Source organism: Scyliorhinus torazame, chromosome 5 (assembly GCF_047496885.1).
Source record: "Scyliorhinus torazame isolate Kashiwa2021f chromosome 5, sScyTor2.1, whole genome shotgun sequence".
Taxonomy (NCBI): domain Eukaryota; kingdom Metazoa; phylum Chordata; class Chondrichthyes; order Carcharhiniformes; family Scyliorhinidae; genus Scyliorhinus; species Scyliorhinus torazame.
The window spans coordinates 143,831,631-143,843,927 of NC_092711.1; the positions used below are offsets into that span (position 1 = coordinate 143,831,631).

General features: G+C 47.1%; 1 protein-coding gene across 2 annotated transcripts; it reads left to right on the top strand.

The window, feature by feature from the left end:
- Nucleotides 1–792: 792 nt before the first annotated feature.
- LOC140422707 (uncharacterized) lies at nt 793–11,931 on the top strand. 2 transcript variants are annotated; one of them, XM_072507667.1, is made up of 2 exons: nt 793–882; nt 9,945–11,931. In XM_072507667.1, the coding sequence occupies exon 2, from the start codon at nt 10,303–10,305 to the stop codon at nt 11,227–11,229; it is 927 nt and encodes a 308-aa protein (XP_072363768.1). In that variant the 5' UTR covers nt 793–882; nt 9,945–10,302; the 3' UTR covers nt 11,230–11,931. The 2 variants fall into 2 exon arrangements, with proteins under 2 accessions (XP_072363768.1, XP_072363767.1); XM_072507666.1 differs by lacking the exon at nt 793–882 and adding an exon at nt 2,064–2,239.
- Nucleotides 11,932–12,297: the final 366 nt, after the last annotated feature.

Sequence of the window (12,297 nt, forward strand, 5' to 3'; positions counted from 1 at the left end):
GTTTGACTTCCCATTTGAGCCTCGGGCACCTTTCTGTCTCTCTGTTGCTCATGTCAATGACAGACAGCGATGGAGCTGAGGGCTGAATTTAACTGAGAATAACGCTCCAGTTGGCAAACTTCCATGAATGTCACACAATTTATGTAAAGGGCTAAATCCAGATTTAGAGAAGACAGATTTTTAATGGGTTGAAGGGTAATGGAGAACTGGCAGTACGGTGGAATTAAAGCCAGGATGAGCACAGCCATGATAGAATGGCAGAGCAAACTGGTTGGGCCAAATGGCCTAATTCTGCTCCTATATCTTATAACTTATGAAAGGGGGAGACATTGATTTGCTCCCAGATGTTGCCCAGAGGAGGAAGTTTTCGTCTGACACTCATTGTCGAACCTCCACATTATGACATCACAAAGGAGCTCGTCCTCTAAACCAGCCAATAGGAATAAATCCGTTCCGCAGTGGCGTCACTGCATTTGAGCGCACAAGCCCGGCGCGCGGCCACCACCCAGGGTGCCGATCCCCCCCCCCCCCCCCCCCCCGGAGGTCCATCTTCCCCCAGCACATCGTCGAGACGGTTTCCAGGCAACCAGCTGACAGCTCCGGCCAGAGCGAGAAGCCCCTCCCCCAACCCAGGACTGCGCATGTCTCGGGGAGAGGGAAATCTGCGCATGTGCAGGGTGAGCTCAATCCCGCTGACTTTACCGCTGACTTGTGCCCAATGGGAAGATAGGAGGACCGGAAGGACTCTGTTTCTCCGCCAATCAGAGCTCCCCCATTGTCTCAATGCGGAAGCTGGACATGGAGGTTTCTGCCGGGGAAAGCTGTTGTTCCTCTAACCCTGAATGAGCTTGAGCTGCACACAGACTCCTGTCTCCAACATCTGTGAGTAAAACACTTTCTTTTCTCCCTCTTTCCATTTCTTTTCTCATTCTCACCTTCAATTGGTCACTTGCAGCAACTGAAGAAAAAAAAGTGAATCCAGGGAGGGTGCAGACTCTGCAAAGCTTGGCCCAGGTCTCTCTCTCTCTCTCTCTCTTAAAGACATTGACATCCTTTGCTCCCTCAGCTTGACACATTTATTTGTCTGGCTAAAAGGATGGTCTCTTTCCTAATGTTCACAATTAAAGGGCTGATTTCCCCAGGAGATGGCTGACATTTAAGGGGACAGTAAGCAGGGCAAATCCAACTCAGCCAATTACTTCTCTGTGGGTCTACTGTCTATCATCAGCAAAGTGATGGAAGGAGTCATCAAAGGCCCTATTAAGTGGCACTTGTTCTGCAATAACCTGCTCCCGGACGCTCAGTTTGGGTTCCGCCAGGGTCACTCAGCTCCTGACCTCATTACAGCCTTGGTTCAAACTTGGACGAAAGAGCTGAATGCTAGAAGTGAGGCGAGAGTGACTCCCCTTGACATCAAGGCAGCATTTGACTGAGTATGGCATCAAGGAGCCCTAGCTAAACTGGAGTCAATGGGAATCGGGATAACTCTCCACTGGTTGGAGTCATACCTGGCACTAAGGAAGATGGTTGTGGTGATTGGAGGTCAATCATCTCAGCTCCAGGACTTCACTGCAGGAGTTGCTCAGGACAGTTTTCTCGGCCCAACCATCTTCAGCTGCTTCATCAATGATCTCCCTTCCATCATAAGGTGAAAAGTGATGATGTTTGTCGATGACTGCACAGTGATGTTTGTCGATGACTGCACAATGGTCAGCACCATTCTCAACTCCTCAGATAATGAAGCAGTCCATGTCCAAATTCAGTAAGACCTGGACAATATCCAAGCTTGGCCTAATAAGTGGCAAGGTACATTCGTGCTACACAAGTGCCAGGCAATGACCATCTCCTACAAGAGAGGATCTAACCACCACCCCTTGGCATTGAGTGGCATTTTCATTGCTGAATCCCCCACAACCAACATCCTGGGGGTTACCATTGATCAAAAACTGAACTGGACTAGTCGTATTAATACTGTAGCTCCCAGGGCAGGTCAAAGGCTGGGAATCCTACGGCGAGTAACACCACCTGATGCCCAAAGCTTGTCTACCAGCACAAGTCAGGAGTGTAATGGAATACGCTCCACTTTGCTGGATGAGTGCAGCTCCAACAACACTCCAGAAGCTCAACACTATCCAGGACAAAGCCGCCTGATTGATTGCGTCGCCTTCCACAAACATTCAAACCGTCCACCACCGACAAACAGTAGCAGCTGTGTATACCATCTACAAGATATACTGCAGTAACTCATAAAGGTTCCTCAGACAGCACCTTGCAAACCCACAACCACTACCATCTAGAAGGACAAGAGCAGCAGATTCCTGGGAACCCCACCACCTGGAGGTTCGTTTCCAAGTTAGACACCACCCTGACTTGGAAATATATTGCCGTTCCTTCACTGTCCCTGGGACAACATCCTGGAATTCCCTCCCTAACAGCACAGGGATGTAGGGCAGCATGGTGGAGCAGTGGTTAGCGCTGCTGCCTCACGGCGCCGAGGTTCCAGGTTCGATCCCGACTCTGGGTCACTGTCCGTGTGTAGTTTGCACACTCTCAAAGAACAAGAACAAAGAAAAGTACAGCACAGGAATAGGCCCTTCGGCCCTCCAAGCCTGTGCCGACCATGCTGCCCGACTAAACTAGAATCTTCTACTTCCTGGGTCCGTATCCCTCTATTCCCATCCTATTCATATATTTGTCAAGATGCCCCTTAAATGTCACTATCGTCCCTGCTTCCACCACCTCCTCCGGCAGCGAGTCCCAGGCACCCACTACCCTCTGTGTAAAAAAGCTTGCCTCGTACATCTACTCTAAACCTTGCCCCTCACACCTTAAACCTATGCCCCCTAGTAATTGACCCTCTACCCTGGGGAAAAGCCTCTGACTATCCACTCTGTCTATGCCCCTCATAATTTTGTAGACCTCTATCAGGTCGCCCCGCAACCTCCGTCGTTCCAGTGAGAACAAACCGAGTTTATTCAACCGCTCCTCATAGCTAATGCCCTCCATACCAGTCAACATTCTGGTAAATCTCTTCTGCACCCTCTCTAAAGCCTCCACGTCCTTCTGGTAGTGTGGCGACCAGAATTGAACACTATACTCCAAGTGTGGCCTAACTAAGGTTCTATACAGCTGCAACATGACTTGCCAATCCTTATACTCAATGCCCCGGCCAATGAAGGCAAGTATGCCTTATGCCTTCTTGACTAACTTCTCCACCTGTGTTACCCCTTTCAGTGACCTGTGGACCTGTACACCTAGATCTCTCTGACTTTCAATACTCTTGAGGGTTCTACCATTCACTGTATATTCCCTACCTGCATTAGACCTTCCAAAATGCATTACCTCACATTTGTCCGGATTAAACTCCATCTGCCATCTCTCCGCCCAAGTCTCCAAACAATCTAAATCCTACTGTATCCTCTGACAGTCCTCATCGCTATCCGCAATTTCACCAACCTTTGTGTCGTCTGCAAACGTACTAATCAGACCAGTTACATTTTCCTCAAAATCATTTACATATACTACAAACAGCAAAGGTCCCAGCACTGATCCCTGATGAACACCACTAGTCACAGCCCTCCAATTAGAAAAGCATCCTTCCATTGTTACTCTCTGCCTTCTATGACCTAGCCAGTTCTGTATCCACCTTGCCAGCTCACCCCTGATCCCGTGTGACTTCACCTTTTGTACTAGTCTACCATGAGGGACCTTGTCAAAGGCCTTACTGAAGTCCATATAGACAACATCCACTGCCCTACCTGCATCAATCATCTTTGTGACCTCTTCGAAAAACTCTATCAAGTTAGTGAGACACGACCTCCCTTTCATAAAACCATGCTGCCTCTCACTAATACGTCCATTTGCTTCCAAACGGGAGTAGATCCTGTCTCGAAGAATTCTCTCCAGTAATTTCCCTACCACTGACATGAGGCTCACTGGCCTGTAGTTCCCTGGATTATCCTTGCTACCCTTCTTAAACAAAGGAACAACATTGGCTATTCTCCAGTCCTCCGGGACATCACCTGAAGACAGTGAGGATCCAAAGATTTCTGTCAAGGCCTCAGCAATTTCCTCTCTAACCTCCTTCAGTATTCTGCGGTTGATCCCATCAGGCCCTGGGGACTTATCTACCTTAATATTTCTCAAGATGCCCAACACCTCGTCTTTTTGGATCTCAATGTGACCCAGGCTATCTACACACCCTTCTCCAGACTCAACATCCACCAATTCCTTCTCTTTGGTGAATACTGATGCAAAGTATTCATTTAGTACCTCGCCCATTTCCTCTGGCTCCACACATAGATTCCCTTGCCTATCCTTCAGTGGGCCAACCCTTTCCATGGCTACCCTCTTGCTTTTTATGTACGTGTAAAAAGCCTTGGGATTTTCCTTAACCCTATTTGCCAATGACTTTTCGTGACCCCTTCTAGCCCACCTGACTCCTTGCTTAAGTTCCATCCTACTTTCCTTATATTCCACACAGGCTTTGTCTGTTCCCAGCCTTTTAGCCCTGACAAATGCCTCCTTTTTCTTTTTGCCGAGGCCTACAATATCTCTCGTCAACCAAGGTTCCCGAAAATTGCTGTATTTATCCTTCTTCCTCACAGGAACATGCCGGTCCTGAATTCCTTTCAACTGACACTTGAAAGCCTCCCACATGTCAGATGTTGATTTACCCTCAAACATCCGCCCCCAATCTAGGTTCTTCAGTTCCCGCTTAATATTGTTATAATTAGTCTTCCCCCAATTTAGCACATTCACCCTAGGACCACTCTTATCCTTGTCCACCAGCACTTTAAAACTTACTGAATTGTGGTCACTGTTCCCAAAATGCTCCGCTACTGAAACGTCTACCACCTGGCCGGGCTCATTCCCCAATACCAGGTCCAGTACAGCCCCTTCCCTAGTTGGACTGTCTACATATTCTTTTAAGAAGCCCTCCTGGATGCTCCTTACAAACTCTGCCCCGTCTAAGCCCCTGGAACTAAGTGAGTCCCAGTCAATTTTGGGGAAGTTGAAGTCTCCCATCACAACAACCCTGTTGTTTTTACTCTTTTCCAAAATCTGTCTACCTCTCTGCTCCTCTATCTCCCACTGGCTGTTGGGAGGCCTGTAGTAAACCCCCAACATTGTGACTGTACCCTTTTTATTCCTGATCTCTACCCATATAGCCTCACTGCCCTCTGAGATGTCCTCCCGTAGTACAGCTGTGATATTCTCCCTCACCAGTAGCGCAACTCCTTTTACATCCCCCTCTATCCCGCCTGAAACATCTAAATCCTGGAATGCTTAGCTGCCAATCCTGCCCTTCCCTCAACCAGGTCTCTGTAATGGCAACAACATCATAGTTCCAAGTATTAATCCAAGTCTAAGTTCATCTGCCTTACCCGTAATACTTCTTGCATTAAAACATATGCACTTCAGGCCACCACTGTGTTCAGCAACTTCTCCCTGTCTGCTCTGCCTCAGAGCCATACTGGCCCTATTCCCTAGTTCTCCCTCAATGCTCTCACCTTCTGACCTATTGCTCCCGTGCCCACCCCCCTGCCATACTAGTTTAAACCCTCCCGTGCGACACTGGCAAACCTTGTGGCCAGGATATTTATGCCTCTCCAGTTTAGATGCAACCCGTCCTTCTTATACAGGTCACACCGACCCCGGATGAACTCCCAGTGGTCCAGATAACGGAAACCATCCCTCCTACACCAGCTGTTTAGCCACGTGTTTAGCTGCTCTATCTTCCTATTTCTAGCTTCACTGACACGTGGCACAGGGAGTAATCCCGAGATTACAACCCGAGAGGTCCTGTCTTTTAACTTTTGCCCAGCTCCCTGAACTCCTGCTGCAGGACCTCATGCCCCTTCCTGCCTATGTCGTTAGTACCAATATGTACAACGACCTCTGCCTGTTTGCCTTCCCCCTTCAGGATGCCCGCTACCCGTTCGGAGACATCCTGGACCCTGGCACCAGGGAGGCAACATACCATCCTGGAGTCTCTTTCATGTCCACAGAAGCACCTATCTGTGCCCCTGACTATAGAGTCCCCTATGAGTATTGCTCTTCTGCGCTTTGACACTCCCTTCTGAGCATCAGAGCCAGCCGTGGTGCCACTGCTCTGGCTGCTGCTGTTTTCCCCTGATCGGCTATCCCCCCCCGACAGTATCCAAAGGGGTATACCTGTTCGAGAGGGGGACAACCACAGGGGATTCCTGCACTGACTGCCTACCCTTTCTGGTGGTCACCCATTTATCTGCCTGCACCTTGAGTGTGACCACATTTATATAACTGCTATCTATGACGCTTTCCGCCACCTGTATGCTCCTAAGTGCATCCAACTGATGCTCCAACCGAACCATGCGGCCTGTGAGAGCTCCAGTTGGGTGCATTTTCTGCAGATGAAGCCATCCGGGATGCTAGAAGCCTCCCGGACCTGCCACATTCACAGTCAGAGCACTGCACCCCTCTAATTGACATTGCATCAATTAATTAGTAAAGTAAATTTAAAAGTTTTAAAGAAAAAAGTTATTGTTAACTATATGTTTCCTAGCACTAGATTTCTACTATAAATGTGAAAGCTAAATACAGTACTCTCCGATCTCTGGCTTAGATACCCCTCTAAATTATAATTAAGTAATTATGTTTAATTAGTTTATCAATGCTTAATTTTTTAAATTTCGTGTAGATTCCCAACCAGCCAATCAGGTCACAGCTTTCTGTGATGTCATTTCAGTTTTGCCCCCACACACACAATTTGAAAAGGTAATAAAAGTTAAAATGAATAAAAATCACTTACTGACCTTCCCAGGGTCTCAGATGCTCTCTGGTTCTCTCCCTGCAGATTTACATTTACAGGCCAGAAGAAAGAGAGAGAACAAAACAATAGGGAACAAGCACCTTCTCCCACTATGCACCGAATTACCTCACTGCACCAAATTACCAAGTTCCAAATTCCCACTCTGGATATGTCTCACTCCGGCTGTGTCTCCTTCACTTGCGCAAATCCGTGTTTGCGTGGGTTTCGCCCCCACAACCCAAAGATGTGCAGGGTAGGTGGATTGGCCACACTAAATTGCCCCTTATTTGGAAAAAAAATGAATTGGGTACTTTAAATTTATAAAAAACAATTTATAAAAAAAAAAAAACCAGCACCGGGGATGTACCTACACCTCAAGGGCTGCAGCAGTTCAAGAAGGCAGCTCACCACTACTTCGGAAGGGCAACTGCGGATGGGCAATAAATGCTGGCCTGACCAGCATTGTCCACATCCCGTAAATTAATTTTTAAAAATTTAATGTCGGACAGAGATATGTCTCGTGTTGTTATATGGTATGTATTGTAGATATTATTGATGGTTCTGTAATAACATCCATGTATTGTTATTTCTAGTTTTGTAATATAGTACTGTACCTACATTATATATTTCCAGTCATACAGTCATTACAGCACTGACAGAATCCATTTGGGAACTCAAGTCAATGCTGACTCTCTGTACAGCAATCCAGTCAGTCCCATTCCCCCTCGATATCCCTGTTCCCCTGCAAGTTTATTTTCTTCAAGTGACCATCCTATTTTATTTTAAATTATGAATCATCTCAATAACTTCCACAACCCTTGTGGGCAGTGAGTTCCCTGTCATGACCACTCCATGACTAAATAAAATTCTTCCTCAGAATTTCCCCATCTCTAATCAGTAAATGTACTTATATGGAGATTCTCTACTCTTATATAAATCAAAAGAGTGGCTAAGGTAAATATTGGTCCTTTCGATGATGAGAAGCGAGATTTAATAATGGGAGATGAGGAAATGGCTGAGGAACTGAACAGGTTTTTTGGTTCGGTCTTCACAGTGGAACACACAAATAACATGCCAGTGACTGATGGAAATGAGGCTATGACAGGTGAGGACCTTGAGAGGATTTTTATCACCAAGGAGGTAGTGATGGGAAAGCTAATGGGGCTAAAGGTAGACCAGTCTCCTGGCCCTGATGGAATGCATCCCAGAGTGCTAAAAGAGATGGCTAGGGAAATTGCAAATGCACTAGTGATAATTTACCAAAATTCACAAGACTCTGGGGTGGTCCTGGCGGATTGGAAATTCGCAAACGTGACACCACTGTTTAAAAAAGGAGGTAGGCAGAAAGCGGGTAATTATAGGCCAGTGAGCTTAACTTCGGTAGTAGGGAAGATGCTGGAATCTATCATCAAGGAAGAAATAGCGAGGCATCTGGATGGAAATTGTCCCATTGGGCAGACGCAGCATGGGTTCATAAAGGGCAGGTCGTGCCTAACTAATTTAGTGGAATTTTTTGAGGACTTTACCAGTGCGGTAGATAACGGGGAGCCAATGGATGTGGTATATCTGGATTTCCAGAAAGCCTTTGACAAGGTGCCACACAAAAGGTTGCTGCATAAGATAAAGATGCATGGCATTAAGGGGAAAGTAGTAGCATGGATAGAGGATTGGTTAATTAATAGAAAGCAAAGAGTGGGGATTAATGGGTGTTTCTCTGGTTGGAAATCAGTAACTAGTGGTGTCCCTCAGGGATCAGTGTTGGGCCCACAACTGTTCACAATTTACATAGATAATTTGGAGTTGGGGACCAAGGGCAATGTGTCCAAGTTTGCAGACGACACTAAGATAAGTGGTAAAGCAAAAAGTGCAGAGGATACTGGAAGTATGCAGAGTGATTTGGATAGGCTAAATTAATGGGCTAGGGTCTGGCAGATGGAATACAATGTTGACAAATGTGAGGTTATCCATTTTGGTAGGAATAAAAGCAAAAGGGATTATTATTTAAATGATAAAATATTAAAACATGCTGCTATGCAGAGAGACCTGGGTGTGCTAGTGCATGAGTCGCAAAAAGTTGGTTTACAGGTGCAACAGGTGATTAAGAAGGCAAATGGAATTTTGTCCTTCATTGCTAGAGGGATGGAGTTTAAGACTAGGGAGGGTATGCTGCAATTGTATAAGGTGTTAGTGAGACCACACCTGGAGTATTGTGTTGAGACTTGGTCTCCTTACTTGAGAAAGAACGTACTGGCACTGGAGGGGGTGCAGAGGAGATTCACTAGGTTAATCCCAAAGCTGAAGGGGTTGGATTACGAGGAGAGGTTGAGTAGACTGGGACTGTACTCGTTGGAATTTAGAAGGATGAGGGGGGAATCTTATAGAAACATATAAAATTATGAAGGGAGTAGATAGGATAGATGCGGGCAGGTTGTTTCCACTGGCGGGTGAAAGCAGAACTAGGGGGCATACCCTCAAAATAAGGGGAAGTAGATTTAGGACTGAGTTTAGGGGGAACTTCTTCACCCAAAGGGTTGTGAATCTATGGAATTCCTTGCCCAGTGAAGCAGTAGAGGCTCCTTCATTAAATGTTTTTAAGATAAAGATAGATAGTTTTTTGAAGAATAAAGGGATTAAGGGTTATGGTGTTCGGGCCGGAAAGTGGAGCTGAGTCCACAAAAGATCAGTCATGATCTCATTGAATGGTGGAGCAGGCTCGAGGGGCCAGATGGCCTACAACTGCTTCTAGTTCTTATGTTCTTGTACAGATTTTAGTGAGTTTAGATTTGTTGATCAGCACCTTCAGGAAAATTGGGAGAGAAAGTAAGTGTCTGTATATTACACACGTTTTCCATCCAGTAATATCGACATATATCTATGTGGCAGCCTGCATGAATATTTTCAGGTCTCTGTGTCCAGGACAGGAAGCAGTGAGCGTGAATCTGTCAATCAGCCTGAATCAGCACCTTCAGGAGAATTGGGAGGGTGAATATTAGATACAGCAGAGTGAGAATGGAGGGAGAGTGTGTGGGATTGAAATTTGGAGCATTTCATTGAAAGAGAGAGGAAAGAATGTTCGATAGAAACTAGAATTGTCTGTTCTGAGTTTCTATCCTGTACTGACAATGATTATTATTGTCAAATTTGTTTGCAGGCAGTTCGAACGAGAGGAGTTTGGGCCGATATCTCAAACTAAATATCACGTCAAGAACTGACTGAGTCACTCAATTCTTGGGATCATCGGCCTTAGAATCTAGAAGGAGAAATGTTTGTCTATTCTGTCTGCTTCACGAGATTTTAAACAACAGTGTGTCTGGAAAAGCACTGAGACACACATACACACCCGTGTGAGACTGTTACAGAGCACTGACTGTGCAAAGAGCTTTAACCAGTGACACAGCCTGAAAAAATACTTCACCATTCACAGCAGGGAGAGACTGTACAGGTGTTCTGTGTGTGGACGAGGCTTCAACTGATCGTCCAACGTGGTGAGACGCAAGATCACCCGGACCATGGAGAAACCATGGAAATGTGAGGATTGTGGGAAGGGATTCACAGCCCCACACGAGCTGGCAAGGCATCAACACAGTCACACTGGAGAGAGGCCGTTCACCTGCTCTCACTGTGAAAAGGGATTCACTGACTTTTACAGCCTACGGAGACACGAACGAGTTCACACTGGGGAGAGACCGTTCACCTGCTCTGACTGTGGGAAGGGATTCACTCAGTTATCCAACCTGCAGACACACCAGCGAGTTCACACTGGAGAGAGGCCTTTCACCTGCTCTCAGTGTGAAAAGGGATTCATTGACATTGGCAGACTGCGGAGACACGAACGAGTTCACACTGGAGAGAGACCTTTCACCTGCTCTCAGTGTGAAAAGGGATTCACTAACATTGGCAGACTGCGGAGACACGAAAGAGTTCACACCGGGGAGAGGCCATTCATCTGCACTGTGTGTGATATGGGATTCACTCGGTTACACCACCTGCAGACACACCAGCGAGTTCACACCGGGGAGAGGCCGTACATCTGCACTGTGTGTGATAAGGGATTCACTCAATTATCCAGCCTGCAGAGACACCAGCGAGTTCACACGGGGGAGAGGCCGTACATCTGCTCTGTGTGTGATAAGGGATTCACTCAATTATCCGGCCTGCGTAGCCACAATGTCACTCACACCAAGAGCAGGCCCTTTAAATGCTCTGACTGCAGGAGGGGTTTCAAAAGCTCTTGGCTACTGATGTCCCACCAGCGCATTCACACCGAGGAGAGACCGTTCAGCTGCTCTCTCTGCACAAAGAGGTTTCAAACATCATCCACATTGCGGAGACACCAGCGAGTTCACACTGGAAAGAAGCCATTCACCTGCTCTCACTGTGGGGAGGGATTCACTCTGTCGTCCAACATGCTGAGACACCAAAGGGTTCACAAGTGATGTCGGGTTAGATTCTGCTGTTATTCCTGCTGTTAATCACATCCAGGACTGAACCTGGAGTGGGTGAAAGTGTTTGTCTCCTCGCCAACTCCTGGTGCTCGGACGTGGTGACCCTGGCGAACTACTGCTCCCCGGACCTGGAATACCCGACTGTGAAGTGCCGTCCATACTACCTTCCACGGAGCTCACTTCTGCCATCATCACGGCGGTCTACATCCCACCCCAGGCGGAAGTGAAGATGCCGCTTGATGAATTGTAACCGCTATAAATAACAATGAAGCAGAATACCCGGAGGCCCTGTTCATCGTGGCCGGAGACTTCAACCAGGCCAACCTCGAGTGTACTGCCAAAATTCTACCAACACATCTCCTGTCCCAACATCCTTGACCACTGCTACACAAACATCAAGGGCGCCTGATGATCCGTCCCCTGACTGCAATCGGACCACAAGACGGTGCTCCTTCTCCCGGCATACAAGCAGAAACTTTAAAAAAAAAAATTTATTAAGAATTTATAAACAACATTTTCAACCATACAAACAAACCCCCCCCTGTAACAAAAAGAAAAGAAAGCTCGCATAGCAAGACATAAACATGGCAAGTCAATATGATACAGAACCTTGTACATTGGATTCCTCCCGTACATATCAGTTTTCCGGATCCTTTATGTATTTTCTTGCTCAGATACCCCCCAGAAAAAAAAACCTTCCCCCCTCTTCCCCCCCCCCCCCCCCCGCAAGAAAGATATCCCCCCCCCCGGGTTGCTGCTGCTGACCGAACTCCATCTAACGCTCCGCGAGATAGTCTAGGAACGGTTGCCACCGCCTGAAGAACCCCTGCGCAGACCCTCTCAAGGCAAACTTTATCCTCTCCAACTTGATAAACCCTGCCTTGTAATTTATCCAGGCTTCCACACTGGGGGCTTCGCATCTTTCCACACTAACAAGATCCTCCGCTGGGCTACCAGGGACGCAAAGGCCAGAATGCCGGCCTCTTTCGCCTCCTGCACTCCCGGCTCATCCGCTACTCCAAATAATGCTAGCCCCCAAATTGGCTCGACCTGGACTTT

What these genes read in the sequence shown, in the direction of transcription:
- LOC140422707 (XM_072507667.1), top strand. Translation starts at nt 10,303, where the DNA reads ATGGAGAAACCATGGAAATGTGAGGATTGTGGGAAGGGATTCACAGCC.